At 36.9% G+C, this 27,335-nt stretch overlaps 4 protein-coding genes and 2 non-coding genes across 13 annotated transcripts; 2 read left to right on the top strand and 4 right to left on the bottom strand.

Annotated features, from left to right (window-relative positions):
* Window positions 1–626: 626 nt before the first annotated feature.
* Window positions 627–2,726, top strand: LOC113753223. 3 transcript variants are annotated; one of them, XM_027297325.1, is made up of 5 exons: window positions 627–954; window positions 1,086–1,172; window positions 1,657–1,806; window positions 1,917–2,178; window positions 2,262–2,353. In XM_027297325.1, the coding sequence occupies exons 1-4, from the start codon at window positions 736–738 to the stop codon at window positions 2,160–2,162; spliced, it is 702 nt and encodes a 233-aa protein (XP_027153126.1). In that variant the 5' UTR covers window positions 627–735; the 3' UTR covers window positions 2,163–2,178; window positions 2,262–2,353. The 3 variants fall into 3 exon arrangements, with proteins under 3 accessions (XP_027153126.1, XP_027153127.1, XP_027153125.1); XM_027297324.1 differs by having other exon boundaries at window positions 630–954; window positions 1,917–2,114; window positions 2,262–2,726; XM_027297326.1 differs by lacking the exon at window positions 1,086–1,172 and having other exon boundaries at window positions 628–954; window positions 1,917–2,114; window positions 2,262–2,726.
* A 286-nt stretch (window positions 2,727–3,012) lies between these two features.
* TRNAA-UGC lies at window positions 3,013–3,085 on the bottom strand. The gene has a single exon. It is a non-coding gene; the product is annotated as a tRNA-Ala (tRNA).
* Window positions 3,086–3,172: 87 nt separating this feature from the next.
* On the bottom strand, window positions 3,173–3,245 carry TRNAA-UGC. Its single transcript has one exon. It is a non-coding gene; the product is annotated as a tRNA-Ala (tRNA).
* Window positions 3,246–6,347: 3,102 nt separating this feature from the next.
* On the bottom strand, window positions 6,348–8,702 carry LOC113754313 (vesicle transport v-SNARE 13). The gene is made up of 6 exons (XM_027298693.1): window positions 8,509–8,702; window positions 8,249–8,394; window positions 7,752–7,810; window positions 7,477–7,665; window positions 6,799–6,969; window positions 6,348–6,630 (listed from the first exon to the last, which is right to left on the bottom strand). The coding sequence occupies exons 2-6, from the start codon at window positions 8,340–8,342 to the stop codon at window positions 6,478–6,480; spliced, it is 666 nt and encodes a 221-aa protein (XP_027154494.1). The 5' UTR covers window positions 8,343–8,394; window positions 8,509–8,702; the 3' UTR covers window positions 6,348–6,477.
* Window positions 8,703–8,958: 256 nt separating this feature from the next.
* LOC113751632 (ARF guanine-nucleotide exchange factor GNOM-like) lies at window positions 8,959–15,773 on the bottom strand. 2 transcript variants are annotated; one of them, XM_027295701.1, is made up of 3 exons: window positions 15,459–15,773; window positions 13,515–14,341; window positions 8,959–13,083 (listed from the first exon to the last, which is right to left on the bottom strand). In XM_027295701.1, exons 2-3 carry the CDS (start codon window positions 14,244–14,246, stop codon window positions 9,439–9,441), a joined length of 4,377 nt encoding a protein of 1,458 aa, XP_027151502.1. In that variant the 5' UTR covers window positions 14,247–14,341; window positions 15,459–15,773; the 3' UTR covers window positions 8,959–9,438. The 2 variants fall into 2 exon arrangements, with proteins under 2 accessions (XP_027151502.1, XP_027151503.1); XM_027295702.1 differs by having other exon boundaries at window positions 13,515–14,296.
* Window positions 15,774–17,880: 2,107 nt separating this feature from the next.
* Window positions 17,881–26,797, top strand: LOC113753297 (CSC1-like protein HYP1). 5 transcript variants are annotated; one of them, XM_027297413.1, is made up of 12 exons: window positions 17,881–18,180; window positions 18,554–18,592; window positions 18,741–18,931; window positions 19,063–19,215; window positions 19,566–19,629; window positions 19,728–19,937; window positions 20,586–20,774; window positions 21,739–22,037; window positions 22,744–23,020; window positions 23,698–23,973; window positions 25,020–25,253; window positions 26,191–26,797. In XM_027297413.1, exons 3-12 carry the CDS (start codon window positions 18,849–18,851, stop codon window positions 26,350–26,352), a joined length of 1,947 nt encoding a protein of 648 aa, XP_027153214.1. In that variant the 5' UTR covers window positions 17,881–18,180; window positions 18,554–18,592; window positions 18,741–18,848; the 3' UTR covers window positions 26,353–26,797. The 5 variants fall into 5 exon arrangements, with proteins under 5 accessions (XP_027153214.1, XP_027153212.1, XP_027153211.1 ...); XM_027297411.1 differs by having other exon boundaries at window positions 17,881–18,134; window positions 18,554–18,931; XM_027297410.1 differs by having other exon boundaries at window positions 18,554–18,931.
* Window positions 26,798–27,335: the final 538 nt, after the last annotated feature.

The raw sequence follows: 27,335 nt of genomic DNA, 5'->3' as shown, positions 1-27,335 counted from the left end.
AATGGATGAAATGACAAAAATGCCCTGATATAATTAAGCAAAAGACAGTTCAAAAAAATCATTTGTTTTATTTTCTAAATAGAGAGAATTGAGGGTTAAGGGGTAGAATAGGTATATTTGATAAAAATTAGGTATAAAATTTTTTTTTTAGGTTTCAATAAGTCATTTCCGTTAAATTTAACGGATTCCGTCACCTTTATAATTTAGTTTAAAGTATGAGATGTCGTATTGTATATTTTGAAACTATAGGGGACTTTTGTGTGTATTAGGCTTACCGCATGAAATTTTTTTATTTTTTAGCCTTACGTTTTCAACCTCACTGATTGATATTAGTGCACTTCACCTATGTGGTGTTGAACACGTACAATCCTCTTTTTTTTTTTTTTTGCGAGGGTGGTTTTGGGGGGGGGGGGGGGGGGTGTTACGTGGGATTTGTTTGTCTTGAAAGGCCCCATTTTAGAACAGGGAACCATCAAGCAACTGCCATGTGCGATTTCATCAGGCGCCAAACTCAGTTCAGGGCCACACAATCAGAAGACATGATGATGATTATCAAAAGAGACGAACCTAAGTATGATGCCTCTACCCTGCCCTTTATCTTTATGCTCGCATTATGGTCCCACAGCCAGAGCCCAGCACTAATGAAATAGTAGTACCAAATCAAGCAGCGAAATGCTCCTTCCAGTGTCTCAGTAGTCTGCAAGACAGATAGAGACAAAGGAGAATGAATGAGCCATGTCAGTTTTTGTAGCGCCCTCGTCCTGTAAGAGCCTACTGGTATCTGGCAAACCATGGAACCACAAGGCGGTGGTGCTGCCACCCAGGTTGCAATGCGGCTTCACCTTCAGCTGCCAAACAAAGCCAAAGCCTTTGATGATTATGGCACAGGTGGCCAACCCTTCAACGTATTCTTCCAGAATCTCCACCGACGTCCCTCTCTATGAACTTCCCGGGGTATTTCTATTACCAATCTGATGTCTCTTCATCTCCATTATGCATTTGTCTGTTATAGCCATAGGGGCATTGGTAATTAAGCATGTTATTGACTATCAAGTCGACCAACTGTGAAATTAATGACGTGGTAGGCCACTTTTGACCAATATCTCGAGGATAAGCCCAGAGTTTTTAGAGCCATCTTTCCTGACAAACAGAGAAGCCAGCAACTTAGTGAGGTAACTGTTTCTCGAATTCATTGCAACTTAGTGGATCACATTAATTGTAATTTCATTGTGAATTTTGTCATATATCCATACCAACTATGAGCATTTGGGGGGTCGTGTGGCACCATCTTAATTGTAGGATAATTGTTAAATCTGTCAAGACGGGTTATATCACAAGGCTTAAACACTGAAATTTCATAGGGGGTCAATTGACAAGACTTGTTGCCAGGAGTTGTTTCTCGCTTCGAGTTAAAGCCTAAAATTGAAGTCTTGAATTTTTTTTCTCGAATACTTTTAAGAACAATTAAACTTGCAGTGAAAAAAAAAACTTGCAGAAATTTCAACAGCATCTTGTTTTCGCTCTTTGCGCTCTCTCTCTCTCTCCCCTCTTTCCTTTGTGCTTAATCTTTTATCTATCTTTTTTTCCCCTTAGTGATTGTGGCCGTACATATGTTTGCCTCTATATAACGCTTGAAAAGCAATCTGTCCCATGCAGGAAGAATGGAGAATTAATATGCTACCCATAGACTTCCTGTTCCAAACCGTCAAGCCAGTAATTGACATGAGAGTGAGATGTAAATCACAAGGGATTGAATACCCTCCTGAGGTTCCTAATGATATTACAAAGGTGGTCGAACTTGAAATTGTAAGTGAAATTTCAGGGGGAAAAAAAAAGTGTGCTTGTCATTGTTCTATCTGCTGGATTATTAAGCACTTCAACTGTCACTGGCTCCTCATTCGTTATATGTGGTGCAGATTAGATGGGAGCTTCAAGGACTAGATGATGTGCTAAAGCCTTCTAATTTTTCCCTTGGAGTAAAAGGAATTCTTTACCCTGATAGACGGGGTCCTCGTACTAGGCTTACAGGTACACTGCAGATTAACATGAGCTTCATTCTCCCAGCTGCGCTCTCACTAATTCCTGAAGAAGTTCGTCGAGAAGTTGCAGAGTCGGTTAGTTACTTGGCGCATCTTCTTGTTCATAACTTACCCTATTCCTGACTAGGAGAGATGGATGGTAAATTGGATTCTGGAAAAGATTAATTTTGGTGGACAAAAGTGTTCTTCTGACCGATTTGTCTGCATTCTTTATTGTGCTAGGTTCTAAGGAGATTAATGGAGAACATGAAGAGTAAAGTTAACGGTAGCTTGCTTGCTGACTATAGTTCATTTAAGAGGGAAAAGTGCATCAGATAGTTATGTACTCAAGACACCGAATGACAGTTGAGATTACCAGAGGAGGCCTCATGATCTGAGGAGTCTGTGTAGGAACGTGAGAGGATGTGTTCTTTCCCAGCAAGTGAAAAAACGAAAGATGTAATTTTTTGTTTTTATTTCTCAGACATTTACCGTATTAAGCAACTTCTTCCAAACTACCAGCATGCGTTCTTTCCCCCTCCAGAATTGGCAGATGATAACAATGAAATTAAGTTCCTTTTTCCAAGTTGTCTCTGCTATCCTGAGTTTGCTATGATGTTGCTGCCAAAAGAAATAAAGGGTGCAGTTGTTGTGTTGCTGGTCCATGTTCTCTACGAGTCGAAAGTTACAAACTAGAACTTCGTTTTACTGTGGATTCTTCGGAATTTCTGAGCTGATAGTATTACGTTTGTTGGGATATAAAAACCTATTTGCTTGTATAACTAACATATATTTTAACCATTATTTTATCTTACATATATCATATCAAAAATTACTGCAATGTTTTTTTCTTTTTTCAATACCATCCAAACACACTAACTATTTTAGGCATCATATAAATCAGTCTCATTGCGTTTTTTCGGCCGGGCCAAATTCGTTATTCCATTGCCAGGATCTACTGCTGTGTCCGGAAAAACAAAATCTGACTGATTAGTGGAGATGCGGGGGATCGAACCCCGTGCCTCTCGCATGCAAAGCGAGCGCTCTACCATTTGAGCTACATCCCCGGTTGTGAGGCGAGGATCTGCTCCCCAGTTGGCAGAATCTACTACCGGGTCCGGACTCCGGAAAAACAAAAACTACTGACTGATTAGTGGAGATGCGGGGGATCGAACCCCGTGCCTCTCGCATGCAAAGCGAGCGCTCTACCATTTGAGCTACATCCCCGTTTGGCGACTATAAAGTATAAAAATTGGAATATACCTAAAGATTGAATCGATGTGATAAATTTGGCACACACCACAAAAACTCTTCCCTGATGGCACCACCTATTAGCTTTTCTTGGTTGACGCTAAACTTTATTTTCCAAGGAGTACGATCTATCAAGGGAAAATCATTTAAAACATCCCTCACATTTTACAAGATGACTTTTTCCGTCCCTCACTTTTAAAAGTGTAATTTTACGTCCCTTACAAATTCACATTGACTAAATTTGGTCCTTACTTAGGTTTCCGACTAGTTTTTTGCCGGAATCCACCACGTGACTTGCATGTGATCATTTTTTAAGGGCAAAATTGTCACATCAAATTTTTACATAATCTGATTCATAGTCCCTCACATTTCACAAAATGAATTTTATCATCCCTAACATTTTATAAAATGAATTGTTTCGTTCCTCACATTTCAAAAAATAAAATTTTCCATCCATCACATTTTTCAAAAAAAAAATTTTCATCCCTCATTGATCATGTGTTGAATATTTTTTTCCTATAAACCTACGTATATATTTATTTAATTTTACCTGAACAATACGAATATCATGTAATTTATCTCTATTGGATTTCATCTAAATATGCTAATCGTTGTTATATACATGCTATTCAATAGATATAAATAGGGGTTTAAAACTAATAATTTTGTTTGAAACCCATGTATCTATTTATATGATTTCACCATTTGAACCTATTCAATATTTGTGACCTTTCTCTTTTGGTAATAATTTATTTATTGAGTTGCATAATAAGGTCATCTAATTAATGGGTCCTAACTCGAATTCTATAATTGTGTTAACAAATTTCAGTTTAATTTTGAAATTTCTACTCGATACTTTTAAGACCAACAGTTGAATTACTTGCCTTGTAATTGTCTTAAAATTTGAAAGTGCCAATTATTTATTTCTTTTGTCATACTTTTTTTTTTGTTTATTTTTTCTATCCAAATTTAATTCGATATAAACACTCGATAATATTTAGGATTAAATGCCTTCTTTATTTTCAAATTTCGAGTAAAAAAAATGAATATAAGTGAAAAACTAACAATTTTTTTAAACCCATATATATATCTATTTGATTTCACTTGAACAGTACGAATAGTATGTAATATATCTCTATTTGATTTCACATGCTATTCGTACTGTTCAGGTGAAATCAAATAGACATATACATGAATTTAAAAAAAAATTATTCACACACATGATCAATAAAAGATGAAAAAATTCATTTTGAAAAATATGAAGGATGAAAAAATTCATTTTGAAAAATGTGAAGGACGAAAAAATTCATTTTGTGAAATGTAAGGGACGAAAAAATTTATTTTATGAAATGTGAGGGATTATGAATTGAATTATATAAAATTTGATTTGACAATTTTGCCCTTAGAAAATGATCACATGCAAGTCACGTGATGGATTCTGGCAAAAAACTAGTCGGAAATCTTAGTAAGGATCAAATTTGGTCAATGTGAATTTGTAAGGGACGTAAAATTACACTTTTAAAAGTGAGGGACGAAAAAAGTTATATTGTAAAATGTGAGGGACATTTTGAACGATTTTCCCATCTATCAATACTCACTAGAAATATCAGTAAATGAGGTATAATCGTGAAAATCTAATCACATTAAAGAAGGTTATTTGTCATTGGGATAATTGCAGAAACCTCCCCTAAAAAAAGTTGGAACTAATTTAAAAGGTAAAAGTGCGTGAAATAACTAGAGTACCCCTATTGGATTTGACTTTATCAGATGAAAGGTTTGAGTACTTTCATCAAAACCAACGTTTAATTTGTTAAACTAATCAAACTATTTCTGCATAGTTAAATTAATTAACTAATTATCTAATTAACTAATTTCTATTTTATCTAATTAACTAATTAACTAATCAAACTATTTCTTCATAGTTAAACTAATAACTAATTATCTAATTGTTAATAGTTATTAACTAATCAAACTATTTCTGCATAGTTAAACTAATTAACTATTAACTAATTAACTAATTAATTAATTAATTAATTAACTAATTAACTAATTTCTATTTATCTAATTAACTAATTAAATAATTATCTAATTAACTAAAACTGTTGTCTGTCCGAAACTAACAAACTATTTGCATGTTAAACTAATTAACTGCTTAACTAATTAACTAATTAAATAATTATCTAATTAACTAAAACTGTTGTCTGTCCGAAACTAACAAACTATTTGCATGTTAAACTAATTAACTGCTTAACTAATTAACTAACTAATTATCTAATTAACTAATTAACTAATTTTTGTTTATCTAATTAACTAAAGCTGTTGTTTATCTGAAACTAATAAACTATTTGCATGTTAAACTAATTAACCATTAACTGCTTAACTAATTAACTAACTAATTATCTAATTAATTAATTAACTAATTAACTAATTTGAATTTTATTGTAACACTTTTTGAATTTTACTTACAAACATTGATGTTTTTATCATAAATTAAATGTTTGAAAGTAAAATACCCATAAAGAGCCGATACTTTAAATAGGTAATGCGTACTGCAAATAGTTTAACATGCAAATAGTCTGTTAATCAGTTAGTTAGTTAATTAATTAAGCAATTAATTAGTTTAACATACAAATAGTTTGTTAGTTTCAGACAGACAACAGCTTTAGTTAATTAGTAAATTAGATAAATAAAAATTAGTTAATTAATTAATTAGTTAATAGTTAATTAGATAATTAATTAATAGTTAATTAGCTTAACTATTAACTAATTAGATAATTAGTTAAGCAATTGTCAAGCAAATAATAATTGTCAAGCAAGATGAGGGTAAAATTGGAAGAAATGTTTTATCTCACTTCTACAAATAATTTTTTAATGGGACATCAAGCTGTCAGGGAGGTTTCTGCAACGAATTGTTACTGTTCAGGGGAGGTGAATGCAATTTCTAAACCTAGAGGGGCAGTCAGTGCAAATGTCAGAAATCTCAGGGGAGGTTTCTGCAATTATCCCTTTGTCATTTGGGTGTGGGCATTGAATTCGTTGACGCCAAATTCTCGGATGCTCCTATAGCACGTAAATTCGTAATCCAACACTATAAGAAATCAAATCTTCTTGTACTCAGAAGCACATTCAATTAATCAAGTCAAACATCAAGTGCACACACGAGAACAAAATCAAGACAATGGGTACTGCAATACATCATCGAAGAAAACTATTTGGATAGTTTGAAGTACAAAATCAACACAATGGCAACAACAAGGACGGTGATTACAGCCCCAATAATCCACTTGTTTCTGCTCATCCTCCTCGAAATATTGGTCACTATTTTCTTGCTCCCGCTTATATTGTCATCGACACCATGCAGCTAGAAAAGGAGGAAATCATCAGTTGATGGAATGCCCCTACCATTGATTCACAATAAGACCACAGCCCACAGATAGCTAAAGAATATGGAAATTTTAATGAAAAACATCGATCCTCCTATGTAGAATAAAGCTGAAATGTATATGAACCCCCATTAATTAAATCTTACCGTGTTATCAGCACGTAAAAGAGACTGTCGCTGCTGGTGCAGGTCTTGGAGAATTGAAACACCAAGATCTTCCGTCTCCAGCATGGTCTTCCTACTGTCCCTGATCCTGTCACTGGACTTGTCTAATCTATCAGTAGACGTTAAAAGTCTTGCCCTTTGATCTGCTGATACCTAATGAGAGAAGTACCACGTTCCCATAAATTAGCAAGAGCGAAGGTAAAGAGATAAAAGAATGACAATTCATGACTTCCATCTCAGTTATAGTGGTGCTAACGAATATTTAAGATCCTCTCTTGCCCAAGCACCTTAACCTAAATCATCTATTTACAAGTCAAGTTCATCACTCTAGCAGGCCAAACAAATGTATACATAGGATACTGTCCAGCAAATAATCCAAAAAGAAAATGTAGCACACAAATTCTTAAGATAAGCTTGTCAGGGACATTGATGTCATTTTCCGTCCTACTAAATTAAAGCAGCCTCGAGATGCTATCAGGCTTTCCTTCGTAAGAGCAGCATGAATTTTTTTCTGCAAGCCTCCAACAGTTCGAAAATTTTCATAATGATTGGCGGTTTCTCACCTTCTCATATGGAAACGCTAAGCTGTAATAATAGGCTTCTCAGTTGCAGAAAACAAAAGAAAAGCCAGCCATTGCCTCATAAAAAATCAAGACATACCGTTAGTTTATCGGCCATTCCAGCCTCCAGTAACTCATCTCGTGCAGCCTGGTTTAGGTCAGATGAAGCAAGTCGTTTCATTTCACTTTTTAAATTGTTCAGATCAGATTTGTATTCTCTTAGCTTGGCAAGCAGGACTGCCTTTATATTTGGCTGCAAACTTCGAGCCTCAAGATCCATATTGCGGATCTGAATTTGATAAACCAATGTCAGAAGTAGCTCATAAGCTGAGCACTAAATTGGAACATTCAAGTAGTAGATCAAAGTCTGAGTACCAAAGATTCTGCATCGTCAACTCCAGCTTTTATTTCAGATATTTTTTGTTTCTTTCGCTCTGCAAAACAGTAGTAATTTTTGACATCTCAATATATATATATATATGTCAGTAAACATCATTGTTCACAGATTGATGATGTATGCAAGGCACACGAGATGAAAATCCAAATGCCTAATCCATACAAAACTTGGTTTCTGCATCTGTGCGCTTGGAAATGGTTAGAAGGACAAGGTCTCATCAAGAATCCAAGACGAATCCCCTCCACTACCAAGGCTAGCCAGAATAGAGAACCCAATGTCCTTGATGACATAGTTGACATGTAACTCTCAGTTGTAAACCAAACAGAAATACACAACAAACCTAACAATGATGCAGAAAGTTGTGCATGATCAGCTAACGCGATATTACAATTTGAGAAATCGAAGGAAATTTTTAATTTAATTAAAAAGAAAAAAAGAAAAAAGGAGAGAGTCTTGAGAAAGGGCTTTCGTTAACCTCCATCAATAAGACTGGCTGACTTGCACTTTTTCAATAAATTCGACGACAGCTCGCAGTATTGTCTTTCATATCTTTCAAAACCTTCACTCATCTTGCTCCTCTGGAAAAGAAGCGCTCTCCCCCGAATTCAATTCAATTCAACCCTAAAATTAGGTGTCGATTCAGTTAAACCAGAGACCAGTCCAGGAAAAGTATCCAAATTCGCATTCGTTATTATCCGCAGAAAACAAATAGTAGAAATTAGAAACACAGCGCACCTGATCGATGGCGATCGGGAAATATCGGAATCCTCTTCGTTACCTAGAAAAGTGACCGGATAATTCGCCTGCTCTGCTATGAGAAAATTTTTTTATTTTTTAAAAACTAACGTTTTGCCTATTTTATTTTGGGCAGCCAGTGGAGGAAGGTGGAAAATTTCTGGCTTTTTTGATGGGTCTGCAAAACGACAGCCATTATTTGCAATTTGGGTCCGCCCAGTGTTTTTGAGGACTTTCCTGGAATTGTTCTGAAAACGAAAGAAAGATTCGGAAAAAAAAAAAAAAAAACGACTATCCGTAAAAGAAAAGAAAACGAGACACGTTAAGTTCTAGCGGACATTCGAACTTCAAAAAAAATTATCTATTTGCTTACGCAATAAAAAGCAGCATCATGGCATTGGTTCCTTCCAGCCTTTGCTAAGTTAATGATGTGTGAGAGAGGCAGGACCATGGCGCAAAAGCGAAATTCACTAATATACCGGTTAGTAGTAACATTGGGTAGGGTACTTTTTGTACAAATGGAATGAATAGCTAAGAATAATTCATTTTAGCGCAGCAACTACTATCTATTTGACAGCCCCAAAACAGCACAAAACAAAATTTAACAAGTAAAATAACCTATTTCTCTCCTAACCCCCTCATTTGGGGAAGAAGAAGGGCACCAAACTGCCCTCAAAACAAAGGCTGGTATCTGTACTTGTAATGGCCACATAAAACAATTTGCAAGTATCAAATATCAGCTTTGGCTTCAACAAAAATCGTTTACTTCACCCTCTTCTTTCACCACATCTCAAACTCAGTCACCAAGATCATCATCTCCTTGGGTTGCAACCGGACTCTCTGGCTCATGTTATGACTTCCACCCAACAATATGGACACTTTGACGCCTCAATTAATCACTGTCCCGAGCCTGTAGTTGAAAATCTATCTTCAAGCTCTTGTTTCACTAGGGGGAACTATAACATTTCCATCTTGGATAGGACTACAACCATTCGTTTGCGTCTTCTGCTGCAGCTGCTCCAATTCATCACTAGAAAAAACTTCTAATTGCAAAGATGGGGCCAAAATTTTCACGCTCGACCAAGTTAACTGCCAAAAATTGTCCTCTTCACTTGGCACGAGAAGCCCACTTGACTTCATAATAAGCAATGTGTTTTTCAGGAGCTCAGGGACTAATTCATGGATCTTTTCACTTCGTTTCCCTCTGAATTTCACTTTCATATATCTTTCCATACAGCTAAGAACCCTCGACCATAATTCGCTGAAGGATGCCAACTGTGAGACATCGTGCAATAACTGTAAAAACACTTTAGACAAGAGCTTCAGAGACAGAACAAGTGTCCCTTCCATATTACGATAGTCCTTTGCAGAATGCTGCTGTGCAATTTCAACTAAATCGTCAAGCAATGTAAAGATGACTAGATCAAAACACTGCGACCACAAACCAACTGGGATATGCATCACCTCCGCACCTGTTAAGCACCTCTGTAACATCAAAATAGCATGATTTCTTACCTCTTCTCTTTGGTCTACACAGACTTTCCTAAGACCTTGTACCAGCCTCAACCACATTTCCCATATATCCTGAGCCATTTTTAGGGCAGCTTCCTCCCCCATGGCTTCCTTGGTTTTGTAAAACCATCGTACCAAGCAGTCCAGTGAACCAGCCATCAGATCTAAAGATCTGATTGACTGGTCAACATTACCAACTCGGGACTCGGCAAACTGCCTGGCGGCAGTTAGACAAAGTACATAATTTGCAGGCGACAGATGGGCCCCTTCGGACATGATAAATGATAATGTCTCAAAACCTGCTTCAGATGCCTCTGGATGTCGAGCTGTGATAGATAGCAGTGATATAATAGTGCGCCATCCCATATGCGATCTTATCTGCATCGCATTTGCTTTCACAATGTGCATGACTTCCTGTGTGATCTGCTCACAGTATGCATCAGCAACCCGAGCATCAAGTTTCAGTATTAGTTGCAAAGACTTGAGAAGCTCATCAGTCAGATTTTCCTTGTATGGAAGCAACCGTTGACATATCCGGAGGAGCCCAAAGACAGCCTTTTCCACCAGAGCACAAGGCATCACTGTTGACTGAACAACACTGGCTATGTGCTCATAAACACCTTGCCATAGAAGCATGATCCTGTCCCGGTTGTTTAGCGTGATTGCAATCAACAATTCCAGACAGAAAACTGCAGTGACTTCATCTTCCATAGAATTGTTTGCCTTGCGAGGCCGCCCAGCAGCTAAGAGAAGAGCCTGAACAAGCTGTGATAGGGACTCAGCTTGCAAAAATTTACTCTCTGCGAAGATGCTATCTATGTGAGAGTCTTGGATTGTCTGAAGAGAACGCTGACGAGCAGCAACCTGTTCTTGGGTAGGATAGGATTCAGGTTCTTCTGTGTCAAGGTATAGCAGTTGAGTAAACCGCCCCATCAGGCCAGAGGATTTCCTCGATGGGGCAACTGGAGATGGAGTAGATGTTGTTGGGGAAGATGACGGGGGTCTAACTAGGTTTTGATCAGAAGAAACCTCTGAGTCATCAACAGCATCACTGGCAAGTCGAGCAGGAAGAAGACCCAGCTTATTCAGGCTAAATATACAATCCAGAATGTTTTTCCATCCTGAGCGAATTTGATCACCATACCTGTTTGCTATCGTGAAAACAGCCACAGTTGCCATCCTAGCTTTAGCATCATCCCCAAAAGCTAAAATAAATTCTTCATTGTTTAAGGATGGAATCAACAAATTAGTGAATCTACAAAGAGACACAACCAAATCGTCTAATGAATCGACAGAATTATAGGACGCTGAAATTTTAGCTATTGTCAAGTATCCATCAATACATGTATGCAAAACATTGTCCCGCTCCACATGATCTAAAACCACAGAGATAGCTGCAATTGTGGGCCCAGACAAAATAGCAAACATGTCATAGTCAAGATGTGGACCAGAATCACAGAAAATGTATGGAGCAGATTGTTTTGCTCTGTGCACTAAACTGATCCAATGACTTCGTGACATTACTGAAGCAGCAGCAGCTTGCTCTGGAATCATTCGGATCTCATTCTCACAGATTGAGTGGTAAAGTTGAGACAAGAACTCTCGAGGGAGATCACTTCCTCCATTTATTGCACGATTGTTACGGAGGAAATCTTCTTCAGTCATCTTCTTCCTCACCTGCGAATTGTGTTGATCTGTGTTGAGTATTATTAGAGAATATGACAACACAAATACAGCATCTTTGTTAACCAGAATATCTGGTGATTGCTCATAATATCTTTCTGCAAATGCCTCTAACACTCTCTGTATCTTCTGAGACTCTCCAGGCAATCTGAAAGTTTCCAAGAAAATGCGCAGTGCAGTGTCCAAGTTCATGTCCTGGAAATCAAATGACTGCGCAAATTCCTTAAGCACCTGAATACAAAACTCATCATGACTTCCCAGAAATTCCCCAACAAGATTCTTATTTAAACCAGCTGTATATCTGAAGAAGCATGCTACACTACGGGTGTCACGTGTATCTGGCAACAAATTTACACCTTTAAGAAATTCCAGGCCCTTCTTGGGATCAAGGTTGAAGTGGTCAGCACCAATCATCAATTTCTTCTTAATTTGCTTCTTCTTATAAACAAAGGGGACCCAGCAATTAGGTTCACCATAATTATCACACGTCACCGTCCAAAATGGTCTATATTCCTCAGGTTGTATTGGAGACCTTTCTGGGGCTGATGACTCATGTCCAATCCTCTCAGATATACCCTCAATCATGGCAATCAGACCGTCCAGAGCAAGAGTATTCAATGCGGACAATGGGCTGTTCACTGGAAAGGCACTTTTTGACAACAGGTTGGCAAGATCTTCAAATACATTGCTGCAGGATATGTCACAGTCAAAATTGGCATACATCTCAGCCATAAAAAAAGGCTGCCTGCAGAAATCCACAAGGGCTTCCATGGCAACTTCCTGCTGTTGGTAAGAAGATCCATGCTTGCTTCCAGCAATCTTTAATAGTACTCGAGAGAAGAAAGCCTCAAGCTGCAGTTTTAACTTGGTACGCAGATGATGATACAGATTGAGAACTATGCTGCAAACAGTTGAGAGAATCAATGGACTCATTGACAAGCCAAACTGCATCAAATTATAGAACAAGTCTTCCTGTATCAGGACCAATAATTTAGCATGATCTCCAAAGGAAGCCCCAGCCAATTCTATTGCTGTGTTAATCAAACCTAAAGCAAACAAGGGCACGTCTTCATCGTAAGCAATAGGATTGGATCTCACACCACTTTCAATTTCCATCACATTCAAGAGAGAGCACAAGAATTGAAATATCTCCACCATGCAAGGGATACCATATGGATCCATCATAGAGTCAGCTCCATTCTGAGCAACCTCCACTGAGCCAAGTGTCATAATTTCCTCATCCACTTTGCTTGCTGATGTGAATGCAGGATTACCTGAAGCCTCTTTAAGAGGTAGTGCCTTACCATCAAATTTTGCACTGCCATTGGCATTAACACCTTGTGTACCTTCCAAAATATGAGTATCTTTTGGCACATGAACCTGCAGAATACCATGAGGTTTAGGACTCGGAATTTATTTATTCATTTTGCATGATGGAATGAAAACTTTAAGATACATCTGGTAGAAATACCCATAAACCCATCATCCAATTTTTTATTGTCAAACAAAAACAGGCTATGGCCTTAAACAAGTATATATTAACCCTGAATGCTCATACCCCATCCACTAAATATATTTAAGCCCAGATACAAGATAACAAAATACTATTTCAGATTATATCAATATACAAATGATTGTTCTTTCCAAGATGTATATAACCAGATAGCATATCTGTAATAAGACTGCTGAAGCATCAATCCACTTAAAGTCAGTCGACATTCGCTCACTGCGGCATTATTCATCAGGCCAAAGAGAAAAAAGATATTTCTAAACCTATAGAGATGTCAGACAGGAAAAATATCCATGCCTACCTCGGTCTCAGCAGACATTCTGCTTCCCTCAGCCAACGCATGCGGTCTGTCGCCAATGTCAGGCAGGTGCGAAAAGATGCACCGAACCAATTCATGCATAGTGTGGCGTGCTATTCTCTGTAAAAGTTCACCTTTAGAGCTTGCCTGATGAACAATCCGAAAACATGTGTTCACTATGTTGCAAACATGATGATTACTCAAATGAACAGATGCCTTATTCTTCATGCAAGCTAAAAGAACTTGAAGTATCTTCATTAGTGCCACTTCTTCAGAAGCAGGATCAGTCACCTCAAAGCGGCAGCTGGTTACAGCATCGACAATTAGATGCAAAGCCTTATCAACATTCACAGTCTCTGAATCAAGTATCTCCAGGGTTAAAATTTTATAAACTGACGACAAAGCAACGCCAGTAATTGGAGCCCCAGTTTCATCAGATTGAATCACATCCAGAAATGGTTTAAGGTAAACCACTGGATCAATTGAATGCCACTGATGTTGCCATAAGAAAATCTTTTTACGTAGTTCCTTGAAAGACTGGATGAGAGAGTGCTCTACTTGATCATCATCAGCATAAAGCACTCCCCATCTTACATTTCTCCTCATCACAGCCAAAACTGCACCAATTTCTGAATTTACCATGCATGCCAAGGCAACCCTTGAAGACCTAAAGGAACCATCCTTGGGCCCTCTAACCACAGCATTGACTGCAGTCTGTTGATTTAAGCAACCCATGGTATGACTCCTGAATGCCACTCAAGAAGGACTAGAACAATATGCACCAGCTAGCAGCAGAAAAAAAGGCAGAGCTTTACGACCATATATACGCACTGTAATTGACAGAAATCAAGCAAAAAGATGAGATATACAAGTTTGAAACGTACAACCCAATGGGTCACTTCTCAATATTATCGAGAAGATGCTAAAAGAAACTAAAAAGATTCATGCCGTGCTAAAAGAATCCACTGAAATCAGCCATATGTCAATATTATCAAATTTTATATCATATGAAGTATCAAAAGTTCTGTCAGAAATGAAAAAAGCTCTTAACGACTAGGTTTACTTAGAATCAATTGCTATATATATCCCAAGGTCTCCCTATGATTCCACTTTAGTATGCCAAATTATTTACAAAGTACAGAATTTACTACCACTCTGGAATTTATCATACATGCAGTCTATCGGTGTCCCCCATAAGCAATAATTTTTTACAGAATGCCAACTGTGTTTTCAGCCATTAACCAATTACACTTAAAATTAGGTTCTTTTTCAACCTTATTGTCCCCTGACCAGCTATACAATCAAGGCTTCTATTTGGTACAAAGCATTAGAAGGGATGGTCACTAGACGGGCTTTATGATTTAGAGTATTAAACGTTCTTTGCAACAATTAAATGAGGATAAAAAGATAAGTGTCCAACCATCAGCTAGCCTGTAGTTACAAAACAGTACCACAAGCATAACCAATAAAAAGAATTCAACTGCCACAAGGGCTTCACTCTTTTGTAATTTTATGGAAATAGTCAGTAGCAAAGACAGTCTATAATTAAAGATAGAAGGCATTTCACTGTACTTTGGCCCTACAGTAAATTTGACATTCGTCATTCTCTTGAGTAATCACCAACAACCCAGGGCAGGGAAAAAAAGTGTTGGGTGCCTAAATTGATAGCTCGGTTGGAAATCGCTCCAAAAAATGAAAAAAAAAAATTGTTGGAGATTTAGCTTGGTGCTATCAATAAGGCCAGGATTGGGAGTGTGATGAAAACCCGGAGCTCCGAATCTTAGGTACCAGATCTAACTTCAATAGGAACTAAATTCAACAATAATCAATCATATCAACGACGTGAACAACAAATCATGGTGAGAGTAACACGGGGACACAAATACATCAGTAATAAAATCAGATTTAAAAAATACAAACATACAGATCAAAGAGGAGGACAAATACCTGAAGATCCCGATCCCGATCCCAATCCCAAAACGCCCAACCCCAGAAAGGATTTCGAGATAACTTCTCAATCACAGGGGATTCCTCGGAGTCGGAGTGGCGACCCGCCAGGAGATTGGCATTTGATTTTTGGATCCCTCCGCCAAATATATACTACTATATAACTAGTACTCCGTACTAGCACGGAGCAGGAGTACAGGGAAAAAACAATTAAATAAGCCCCTCCTCCTCCACCTCCTCCTCGCTGGATTTGGAACCGGGCCGCTGACTTTTTAGGTTCCCAAATTATACTGACACAAGCGATCCACGGTATCAATGGCAGTACCAGTCTCTTTTTCAACTTTATTTATTAGTAGTTTGTCGTTAAATTTCATATCTCATTACACAGGCTGTTTGGGGTTGGGATTGCGCTGTTTTTGTTAAAAAAAAAAAAAAAAAAAAGTACTTTTGACGTAAGCTTAAAATAGATGCTTTTAGAACAACTTTTATATTTTAAAAGGCTAAAAAAGTTAATTTTAATAATTTTATTATAAATTTTGAACTAAATGATGAGAAAAATAATTTTTTTTATTTTCAAAATTACACATTATCAAATAAAAAAATACTTATACAATTATGCACCCAAATAATATGATGAAACACTACTATAACCTAAAGTTCTACTAATTAAAGTGTATTTTAGTAAACCATTTCAACTTCAAACAGACAATTAATCATGTGTGTTCCAAAAAAAAAAAATAGTCTACCTTTTGAAGCTTGTCTAACTTTGCAATTGGTGTTTTCGATCATTTGTCATTAAGGGTACATAATAAATAATATTATTGTATAATTACAAGGCTTATGCAAAACAAAGTTTCAAACCATTCCATGCCATTTTTTTTTTTTTTGGGATAACTTGCCATATCAATGTCATCCTACCTATAAGATTTATTTATTAGTACGTAAAATAAGCGTTCAATTAATTTATTTATTGTACGCTCCATTGTGATCTAAATTTGTAATGTCAGTTAAATCTTGTATTTTTTGGAAATACAATCATAAAAGTCTAATTTAAACATTGTATTTTGATCTAATTTATAAAAGTCTACAATCATGCTGCTTTCTCAAAAATTGTGTTGATTATAGCTTCTATATGAGACTTCATATTCAAGCTAAATAATTTTTATGGAAAGGAATGGATTGGGTGGTATAGGAGAAGGGAGTGTAAATGAAAGATTTTAAAATTGAAATTTTCTACTTACATTAAAAAAATTCAAAAAATGAACCTAAGACCTTGTTTGTTTTGCAGTTTTTTAAGATTTTTTTTTGAATAAATTTTTCAATCACCTATTTAAAAGGTGATTGGATATTTTAAGTTTTAATTTTAAAAGGATTCGTTATGACTTGCTGTCAATTCTTTTTTTATTAGTACTTTAAAATAATCCTATTGGAAAAAAGAGAGAAAAAAACTAAAGATGGAGGATTTCCATTTTTTTTTATAGAATATCCCATATGAATTGTATTTTTTTGATGTTTTTGTAAAAATATATACTATAGTAATGAGATTTATGTGAAATAAAAATTTACAAAAATTTGTCAAGAAAAATATTTTAAAAAATTTTCTACAAAAATTCACAATCTAAACTGGACATGAGATTAGCGGTGAACAGTTTACTAAAAAGATTTGAAGGGTATTTCAACTTTAACAAGGGGTACACTATTATTCTGCATCTAAGACCTTGTTTGGATTAAAACTTTTTTATTTTATGATTATTTTTTTAATTATTTTTTTATTTTACATACATTAAATTGTTACTATAAAATAACAATTCATGATAAAGCTCGCACATGTATGTTGAATTTAGAGGCGAGTGATGTTCACAAAATGAAATAGCGATTCACCTCTTTGTTAGGCTTTTTCCGTGTTTGGGCCTTGGGGATATCTTTTGGGGGGGGGGGGGGGGAGGGGAATTGATTATCGGTTGCCCTTCACCCACAGGATATGGAGGAACCAAAAATGCATATTGCATATTAAAAATAAAGGCGAACCTGGGATTACTGGGTAGTAATTATTAATTGATAAGAGGCCGAAAATAGGAGCAAGGCTGGGTGAGTTGTATTTTTTTTTTTTTTTGTCGATACAGGGGTGTTCGGATCAATCCTTACGGGTCCGACTAATCCCCTGCGGTTCGGACCCGGCGCCCCAACCCGGCCCGAACGCGTTAAGTGCGCGGAGGAATCCAGCGGAGCGGAGACTCGAACTTGTGATCTCAAGGTTCACTGGTGAGAGACGCTACCGCTGAACCATTCACGCGCGAGGGTAGGCTGGATGAATTGTAAGTGGGGCGGTTTTAACATTTACTTGGTTAGCGCCAAATAACTTTTATTTGGTTAGTGCCAAAACAAGTGAATAAGTTGAGCTGAGCTGATCCGGGCCCTCCCACCCACTTTTTCCTCTGAAAGTAATTTTACTGTCTGCTCTCATTCTGCAACATAACCCTCTCAATCAAAGTATCGATTCTCTACTTCTTCGATGATGAGTCGGTTACTTCTCTGCTCAGTATCATCTTTCTCGAATCTTGATTAGGGTTCCCACTCTCTTGGTCAAAAGTTTGACTGGCACGATTCTTGAAGTAGTGAGCGCTACTCCTCCCCCTGTCACCTTCATTTTTGTTCAGCAAATTCGGGAAACTTCAGGTCGCTGATACTTCTGCTGCTCTAAAGTGTATAAAGATTTCTACTTGTAAGTCTGTATTGGGAACATCACGTTTACTGATATCAGAATCAACACACGCAAGAAAAAGCTTCTACTGTTTTCATTACCTTCTACTTACAGCTGATTCTGTCACACCCTAAATATTTTATAGTTTATCGCCTTCTGACGATTCTGGGTTAGTAAAAAGCTGTATCTTATCATCATTTTATTCCCTCTTTCTTTATCGTTTTGAATTTTTCCGGCTTGATACGCGATATTAGGAGTTTCACTTTAATAGAAGAGACCCAAGAAAGTTTGTTCTTTAGGAGTGCTTCTATAAATGAAGTCACCCCCTTTACGCTATTGCACCTCATTTTCTTAGTAACTCTTTTAACATCGTTTTTTTTTTTGGCATGCCCAGTTAAGTCGATCGAACCATCTGATAAGGCATTCTGAGGAGGTGGGTTTGTTTCTGTGAATGAGTACTGTAGTTCGGGTTGAGCCAGCTACTTGAAGTGATGATTCTTTCTGCACTATTGACATCGGTTGGAATCAATCTTGCTCTTTGTTTTCTGTTTTTTGCATTGTATTCCATATTGAGAAAGCAGCCAGGCAATGCCGGTGTATATGCACCAAGACTGGTTGCTCATGGCAAATCCCAAGAGAGAGGGGATTTCAGCTTGGAGAGGTTATTACCGTCTGCTGGTTGGGTCAGAATGGCATGGCAACCCTCAGAAGATGAGCTTTTATCAGTTTCCGGTTTGGACGGCGTAGTATTCATGCGCATTTTTATCTTCAGGTTATTCAGTTTTGGATTTCTATATGCGTGATTGCACGTCAAAGGCTGTTCATATCTACGTGTCCGTATGCCTTTTTCTTTACTTTTGTTGCATACCACGTTTTGCTCACTGTACCTGTTTACTTCTGCAGTTTGAGGATCTTCACTTTTGCTGCGGTTATTGGGGTTTTTATTCTTCTTCCTGTTAATTATATGGGTGATCAGCCAAGTCTCGACTTCACGGGCGTGCAAAATAAAACTCTGGAAACTTTCACCATCTCAAATGTGGGTGATGGCTCAAACAGGTGACTTTTGTCTTTAATTATGAACCCGGAATTTACTGGTACTTCTGACCAACGGGATATAGGAGATTGCTGAGGATAACAAAAGCCAAAATCATTGAAAGAATTCCCACATTTGTGCCTTTTGTCATGTTTTCTAATTCTTATAAATGTAACACGTCTTACGATAACAAAATTGATTCCTTTGACTTCATTGCCTCTTCGGCTTAACATTGGTTGCATCAATTGGCTGGTATTAATTGACAACGCAGAGATGTAGTACAGAGTCTCAATTGCTTGCTGAAATTTAGTGAATTTATAGCAGATATTTAAGTTGGATCTGATCTCTGACTGTCTATCTTGGCCTTTCTAAGGTTGTGGATTCACTTTTGTGCTGTGTATGTTTTCACGATGTTTGTTTGCTGCCTTCTTTATTTTGTAAGTTAATCATCCCTTGTGGTTTTAATTTATCTTTCCTGGTCAAAATATTATGAATCTAGGAGTGTTTGGACTCTGAAATACTATACAATCTGCAGGAACATGCAAATATCTCAGCCAAAAGATTGGCGTGTTTCTGTTCATCGAAACCTCAGCCACAAGAGTTTACTGTTTTAGTCCGAAGCATCCCAGTAACCTCTGGGAGAAGCGTCAGCAATACTGTCGAGAGCTTTTTCACAGAAATTTATCCTTCTACGTATCTTTCACATAATGTAGTTCGTCGAACAAGCAAACTCAAAAACCTTATCGTAAGCATCATGGGAATTTGATATATTTGTCACTTCCAATATTTGCAGATCATTTAAACAATTGTATCAACTTCATTTTACTTCTCTGAGAATACTCTTCGATTTGTGCCTTCATAATTAATTAATATTAGCTGAATTGAGAAGTTTGTCTTGGATTTATATTTAATTCACAAGTCTGAGTTTAATTGAGAAGTTCTGGATTTGTGATAGCCTAGTAGAATAATGTGATATTGGCTGCTTGTGGAAAAATTTGAGTAATTGCTATCCTGTTACTTTGATTTTACACATTAGAGCAGAGTGTTCATTGACTAGACATTTTCCTGGGAAATCATCTCTGGTGTTGCCATATTGACATGAACCACAATATATGCTGCTTGGCCAAAGGTTTTATGTAATTTTGTGAAGATATCTATGCACTACAAATATACAACAATGTGGAAACTGGATACCATTGCTGATATATCGCATCTTAGTCTGTTTATGACATTTGCTATGATTTGGTCTATGGAAACTAACCACATTGGCTTGACGTAAAAAGCATGAGTAGATGCAAATGAAAAATCTCTTATTTCTTTCTATGGGTTCCAACAATGTAGATTAAGTACTTTAGTTGCTTCAATCTCTGAGATCTGTGTAATACTCCTCCAGAATGATGCAGATAATTTGTATGGAAAGCTTGTGAGATTGAGGTCAGGCGACGGGAGCGAGCAAAGGTTCAAGCGTACTGGGTTTATGGGACTTAGTGGACGTAGAGTTGATCTTCTGGAACAATATGAGAAGCAGTTAGAAGATGTTGAAGATAATGTGAGGACTGAACAATCTTCAGTTGCAATGAAGGTAAATGACCTTTCCTTGATTTTGTTGGGAAGTGGATTTTGTTGGGCAGTTATTTGTTTCTGGAAGCATTTTTCACTTTATCTCATTCTTGACACCCAATGATTTGGTTTGTGTAGGAAGGGAATATTTATGTTTTTGTCAAAGTAATCTAGAGCAACTCAGGAAAGCTAAATATGATACTAACCTGAGGAGATGGTCTCATATTATTGGATTCTCGAAAGCACTTATTCAATACCCAAACTTTCCTTTTGTACTTTGTTAGAAAGTGACAACCCAGTGAGTTCATTCTGTGAGTTGGTTTTGCATTGTCTTTACGTTATGTTAGCTTTACATGGTACATCAATTTAAGCCACTGCACAAGCATCTTTAAGCTGTAAGAAAGTCTATCTTCATTGAAAGGAGCTCACATATATCCTAATGATGGCGTGCTAATCAAGGAAGAGAAGATCTAAGTGAATGACTAATCTTCAAACATCAACTGTCAAGTTTAGCAGTATTGGTCCTCTAAAATAAGCATCATTTGGACAATGATGCTGTTTCAGACTTTTTTTCGAGCAATATGCTTTTGTTTTCATTGTGGACTGAAGCCACTTGCTTCTCTTTGGCTGAATTTTAATATCTTTCTAGTGCCTATTCTGAATGTGGCATATGCTATTCTGAATGTGGCTAATATTCAATCATTGAATGGTGTATTGTATCTAGTAAAGGATCTGTTATTGTAACAACTTCTATGTAGTGACTTACTGCATTTATGTTGTGTTTATCTCATGACATCTCTTTTTTTCTTCTTCTTCTTCTTTTCCTTTTCTTGTGTATACCAATTTAATGCAGTTATGCTGCCAATGTGCGTTGCCCTAGGGTGCTCTGGTGTTTACCCAAATATCTGATATGCAAGCATTATAGCATCCGTCTCAAGGCTTATTAGTGAGAGTCTTTCATTTATATATCCTCTTTTTGTGTACAGGAAGTCCGGGCTGCTTTTGTATCTTTCAAGACCAGACTTGGTGCTGCAATAGCTTTGCATATCAGACAAGGGATAAATCCCACTGAGTGGACAGCTGAGCGAGCTCCTCATCCCCAGGATGTGTACTGGCCTTTCTTTTCAGCATCTTTTACAAGGAGATGGATTTGCAGCATTCTTGTCATTGTTGCATTCACCGTTCTCACTGTTTTATTTCTCATACCTGTTTTAATAGTACAAGGTCTTACTAATTTGGACCAGCTGGAGGGTTTCTTCCCTTTTCTGAAAAGTATTCTGAGAATGTAAGTAATCTTTCTTCAATTTTGTTTTCATATGTTTTGTACTCTAGTTCTCATGTTTCCTGAGTTAAGCATGTCAAATACTTGTTTTGGATCCTTTTAAATCTGCTCATGAATATCTGTAAGCTAGTCTTCTTGAAATGCTTGGCATACTTGTGTTGTTTTCATATGGTAGTCTTCTAGAAAATGTGGCTTCGAGCTCTTGAAATCCATGAACAACCATAAATGCTGATATATAAGACTTGGAAAGCTTCAAACTTGCGTAGCAGAAGAAATTCATTTGTTTTGTCACTGAAGCTTCTTTTATAAATGAATCACTTCAAGTGAAGTTAGCATTCTCCTTGGTATTATGATGTTCCCATGCATGAATTCACTCGAGACCTGTTGCAAGAAGGAAGAAAGTTAATTTAATCCTTTTTTGAAAAGTTATGTAGTTTGATACGTCATTTTCACTTTTATGACACTTTGAGCTTTCTTTTTGGATGCTAATCACATTATTTAATTACAAAAAGAAAAATGAAAAAAAGATAGAGATGGTCTGACAAACTACAGCGTGAAACTTGTATCTACTGCAAAAACGAAACTTTAAAGTCTTGCAATATTTGATGCACATTCTCAATTTTTATCCAGAATCTTAATTGCATAATCTCCTCCTCCTTACAGACAGAGTCTATTTTGGATTATTAATATGAGCTTTTGTTGTGCGCAGATCGTTCATCAGTCATGTGGTCACTGGATATCTTCCTAGTCTTATTCTTCAACTGTTTCTCTATTTTGTACCACCCATCATGGTCGTATTCTCCTCCATACAAGGATACGTTGCTCTAAGTGAGATTGAGAAAAGTGCCTGCATCAAAGTACTGTGGTTTAGCATATGGAACATCTTTTTTGCAAATGTATTATCAGGATCCGCTCTCTATCGTTTCAGTGTTCTTCTTGAACCTAAGGAAATTCCGAACTTATTAGCTGTTGCAGTTCCTGGCCAGGTATGTGCTTCAATGTTTGGCCAGCTGAAATGATTATGTTGATCAAAGGATTCCTTAGTAATGTATACCAATTTCTATTATATACTACCCTACATTACCACCTCAAAACATGGAATTCTTTGTATGGAATAGAATGGCTATATTTTGCCTTGGAGAATCAAGTCTGTTCTTGTGCACTAGTTTCATCCTGATAGGACTTAATACAAAGAAGACCTGAGAAAAATGTACATAGGTTTGGAATTTTCGTGATTTCATATTGGGCCATTGTATTTCCAGGGAAGACGTTCAATTGAAAATGCACTTTGAATTGAGCAGATTATGAACATTTCTACAAGAGATATGCTAATAATTTCAGCAATATAAATTCCCTGTGACACCTTCTCACACACTCTTGATCAGCTGAAGCATCTAATAATCGGAGCTTCAGTGGAAATAGAAGCCCCATTTGTTGCCACTCATTACCCACAGATAAAAATATAAACTATCCCCGTCGCTTAGTATTGAACAAGATTACAGGGCGTATGAATCAGCATCATGTAGTCAGAGCTTAAAGAAATGCATTTATTAGACGAAGCAGTAGTATTACTATTTGGCAAATTGAAAAGGCCTTAATAACTTTACCTATGCCCACTTGTATGTACTCCAAGAGAGTGATATGATGCTGCTTTTTTCTGTAGGCTACTTTTTTCATTGCATACGTCGTGACTTCTGGATGGACTGGTACTGCCTTAGAACTTGTTCGATTTATGCCACTCATATCTAGCTTCATGCAAAGGAAATTTTGTGGGAGTTCTAATGACGAATTGGAAGTGCCATCAATTCCTTACCATGGTGTAATTCCTAGGATTCTCTTTTTTGGCCTTCTTGGTGTAACATACTTCTTCCTTGCACCTCTCATTTTGCCTTTTCTCTTGGTTTTCCTCTGTATGGGATACATAATCTACCGAAACCAGGTCAGTCAGCTATGTTTCTGGTTGGTTTTTATCAAGTTATTAATTTGATATCCTGCATGACAATATCTACTTGCCTTAAATGAGATTGGGGACCATGGAAGGATTCTAATGCTGAGTCCATGCACCATTCCTTGTCTCGCACGCAAAATGCATCTGTGTTTGACAAGTTGTGATCCAAGTTAAGATCTTATTATATAATGCTTTCATGTAATGAAGATTGGAAACTTTCTATCAAGTAACTGGAAGATTTTGGCTTTCTTTTTTGCCTTTGTTTCATCCAATCTTCAACTTCGTTGTAGTTTTAGTTCTGTATGATGCAGAGTTCTAGCACTAACTTGGCTTGGCACCTAGACGTTACCTAGTAACCTTGTCAACTTATATAAAAAAAATATTCCAAATAAACCAACTGGGAAGTTTTAGGATAAAACTTGTACACAAGTTCCTTCTATTAGTTGCACGTGAACCTTTTCCTGCTTGTGAACAGACAAAAAAGTATAGTGGTATTGATAGGTATTCAGTGCTTGATTTTGAATGACTGAAGGTGGAAGTGACAACTAAAGAACTTAACATAAGTGGTAATTATATATATTCTTCATTGTGTTATCCTTGAACCTTTTACTTGATTTCCTTTCTTTGGATACTGTTTTTCAACTTGACATTTGTGATATGGCCCACTGTTGTGTCTTTTAGATGGTGGCATTTAATGAGTTAAATTTGCAGCTACATCCTTCTTCTTTTTTTGAGAAAATCTTGCAGATAGATTCATTGAGTTGTTCTCTGTTTCAGTCCTCCTGGTGTCCCTATATTTGCAAATTTCTGGTAGTCAGTATTCAATACATTTGTACATTTAGTATGCGTGGCCCTATCATTAAGGCTGTTAGACTTTCACGTGCTTTACAACTATTTTGGCTTCAGATACTGGTTTAGTTTATCATTGGTGTTTCTTTTTGTGACTTAATCCACATTATAAATTTCAATTAGAAGAAACCTAAGCTTGGATCTTTTTCATTTTCTTTTTTTTTTTTTTTTAAATTGTCATTGAGCAGCTATTAAACGTTTATGTACCCAAATTCGATGCTGATGGAAAGTTTTGGCCCATAGTACACAATTCAACAATATTCTCATTAGTTTTGATGCATATCATTGCGATTGGAATATTTGGCCTGAAGGATCTGCCACTGGCTTCGAGCTTAACAATTCCTCTTCCAATCCTCACTCTTATATTCAACAACTATTGCCAGAGACGTTTCCTGCCTACCTTCAAGACTTATTCTGCTGAGGTAGATTTTTCCACCGACTTGCTCAAATATTTTATTTTAAAGTGTTTTAGGTCTTTGTGCAGGTGATAACCTTGTCCTTTTTTATACTATTGAATATTGTTCAGTGTATACCGAATCCATTTTGATATAACTTATACAGTCCCTTTTTTTAATGTTTGCTTTCAATTCTTTCTTGCAACTATTTAAACTGTCCTTGAACATTGTCCTTTTCCTTCTATTTAAACCGTCCTCGCAACTATTTAAACTGTCCTTGAATATTGTCCTTTTCCTTCTATTTAAAACGTCCTCGCAACTATTGCTATTAAAAACCCTTTTTCTTGATTTTTTATAAATTCCCTTGGTGCCAAATAATCTTAACAAGAATGACTAACTAATCCTTGCTCAAAGTGCATGGTCATAGGGGTCACTGTCTAACAATCTAATTGCACAAGGGTTGTTGATGTGAAGGAAAAGCGATGGATGAGTGTCTGGCATAATGTATGAAACTGCTCATTGTTTGTAGTCCTACCTAGCTGTGTTTGATCTTAATCTGGCACAACTGTTAAAAATCTAGCACGTATTCTCCATAAATGTCAAACATTGGTGCAACACAGGCTATCGTGAGGCAAGAACACTTGAGGCAAAAGTTAAAAAGGATTGGTAAAGAGCAAAGAGAGAGAATTGTTTTATAATGACATCCATTTAGATATGCTTCTTTTGTATCATTACTTTTTGCTACTATGACGCTTAAGATTGGTTGGGGAATGTTTACAACTTATTTGATGGTTTTATCACTTGCCAGATATCTTTAAATAGTATTCTATTAGAAATATTTATGAAAAATAAACTGAGCATGAATCATAATGGATGATGATATGTGTGGTCTATTCTTCTGCAAAGTAGTATTCTGATTCGATGTATAATATTGGAAAGTCTTGTAACAAGTTATGTGTTACAGAGTTTGATAAAGAAAGACAGAGATGACCAAAACGACCCTACAATATCTAGTTTCTATGAGGAACTTGCAACTGCATACCAGGATCCTGCTCTGGTGCCCGTTCGGTATTCTACCAATGGTGAAAGAATAAACTCTCCCCTTCTTGGAGTTCCTGAGTCTTGAACTTGAGAGAGGTATTCTGTCATTTCAAGCTTCATTTCAGTCACAATCTACTGGAGATGTGCATGAGTGGGAAAAGAAATCACAATTTTCATCCTGATGCTCTCAGCTGGATTTGTTGTGTAGAACGCATGATTGGTGGATCAATCACACTGGGCTCGTTACGTTTAATCCTTCTGTATTTTCTTCTTTTCATACTGTTTCGGTCTCAGTGTTCTAGATGCAATTCCTCACATTTTATTTATTACAGGAGCATTGTTATGCAACTACTTTAGCTTCCCTTTTTCTTTTCCCCCTTATGGGCATGATTGTGGTAGGACTAATATGTATAACCAGAATACTGCTTGAATTTTCGACATGAAGGATGTATACCGTCCACTAATATGTAGTCACTCTTCCTCGCTGTTTCATGCAAAAGCAGCAGCAGCAGCATTATTGTTGATTTTCACCTGATGCTCTTCCGTGTACACTCTCTCAACATGTCCGAGTTGAATATGTAAAGATAGATATTGCAAGTCAATCGTGTCGTCATCACGAATTGTGTGGACTGAAGAACCCTCTGATTCGTTCCAGGACCCCCACTTGGAGTTTGGAGGGCCATTGAGGAATGTACCTTTTTAGGTTGAATTGATCAGGTAGTGAACTTGCAATCAGGTTTCCACTTGGCAATCAGATGGAAAGAGAGAGAGGAAGATGGTTTTGTCAAGCGATCAAACAACAAACGCAAAAAGGTAGGTTTTGTCGACATTTGGAACACTTCGTCTATTGTATCTTTTTATCCTGTTGTGGCCGCTCACTTTCTTCCCAATGTCTCGTCTGTCCTATTCTTTATCACCTTTTATCTTTGTTGCTTCCTCTGAATACCAATACCACAGGAAACTTGACATGCACTGCGAGCGTCAAGCCCATTTGCTGTGCGATTAAAATACAAGAAGCCCGTGATACCTTCTTGTTGCCTGCTCATGTAATGACATGTAATAGCTTTC

Source organism: Coffea eugenioides, chromosome 11 (genome assembly GCF_003713205.1).
Source record: "Coffea eugenioides isolate CCC68of chromosome 11, Ceug_1.0, whole genome shotgun sequence".
Taxonomy (NCBI): domain Eukaryota; kingdom Viridiplantae; phylum Streptophyta; class Magnoliopsida; order Gentianales; family Rubiaceae; genus Coffea; species Coffea eugenioides.
This window is presented reverse-complemented; position numbering and strand designations above follow the sequence as displayed.

Coding starts and splice junctions, on each gene's coding strand:
- LOC113751632 (XM_027295701.1), bottom strand. CDS start 14,246: ATGGGTTGCTTAAATCAACAGACTGCAGTCAATGCTGTGGTTAGAGGG. Junction 13,084..13,514: donor GAATGTCTGCTGAGACCGAG/GTAGGCATGGAT, acceptor GGTATTCTGCAG/GTTCATGTGCCAAAAGATAC.
- LOC113754313 (XM_027298693.1), bottom strand. CDS start 8,342: ATGAGTGAAGGTTTTGAAAGATATGAAAGACAATACTGCGAGCTGTCG. Junction 7,811..8,248: donor AGCCAGTCTTATTGATGGAG/GTTAACGAAAGC, acceptor ACTGTTTTGCAG/AGCGAAAGAAACAAAAAATA. Junction 6,631..6,798: donor TTTTACGTGCTGATAACACG/GTAAGATTTAAT, acceptor CTCCTTTTCTAG/CTGCATGGTGTCGATGACAA.
- LOC113753223 (XM_027297324.1), top strand. CDS start 736: ATGTCAGTTTTTGTAGCGCCCTCGTCCTGTAAGAGCCTACTGGTATCT. Junction 1,173..1,656: donor GAAGCCAGCAACTTAGTGAG/GTAACTGTTTCT, acceptor TGTCCCATGCAG/GAAGAATGGAGAATTAATAT. Junction 2,115..2,261: donor GTCGAGAAGTTGCAGAGTCG/GTTAGTTACTTG, acceptor TTATTGTGCTAG/GTTCTAAGGAGATTAATGGA.
- LOC113753297 (XM_027297411.1), top strand. CDS start 18,651: ATGATTCTTTCTGCACTATTGACATCGGTTGGAATCAATCTTGCTCTT. Junction 19,938..20,585: donor GCAAACTCAAAAACCTTATC/GTAAGCATCATG, acceptor ATACTCCTCCAG/AATGATGCAGATAATTTGTA. Junction 23,021..23,697: donor CTGTTGCAGTTCCTGGCCAG/GTATGTGCTTCA, acceptor TTTTTTCTGTAG/GCTACTTTTTTCATTGCATA.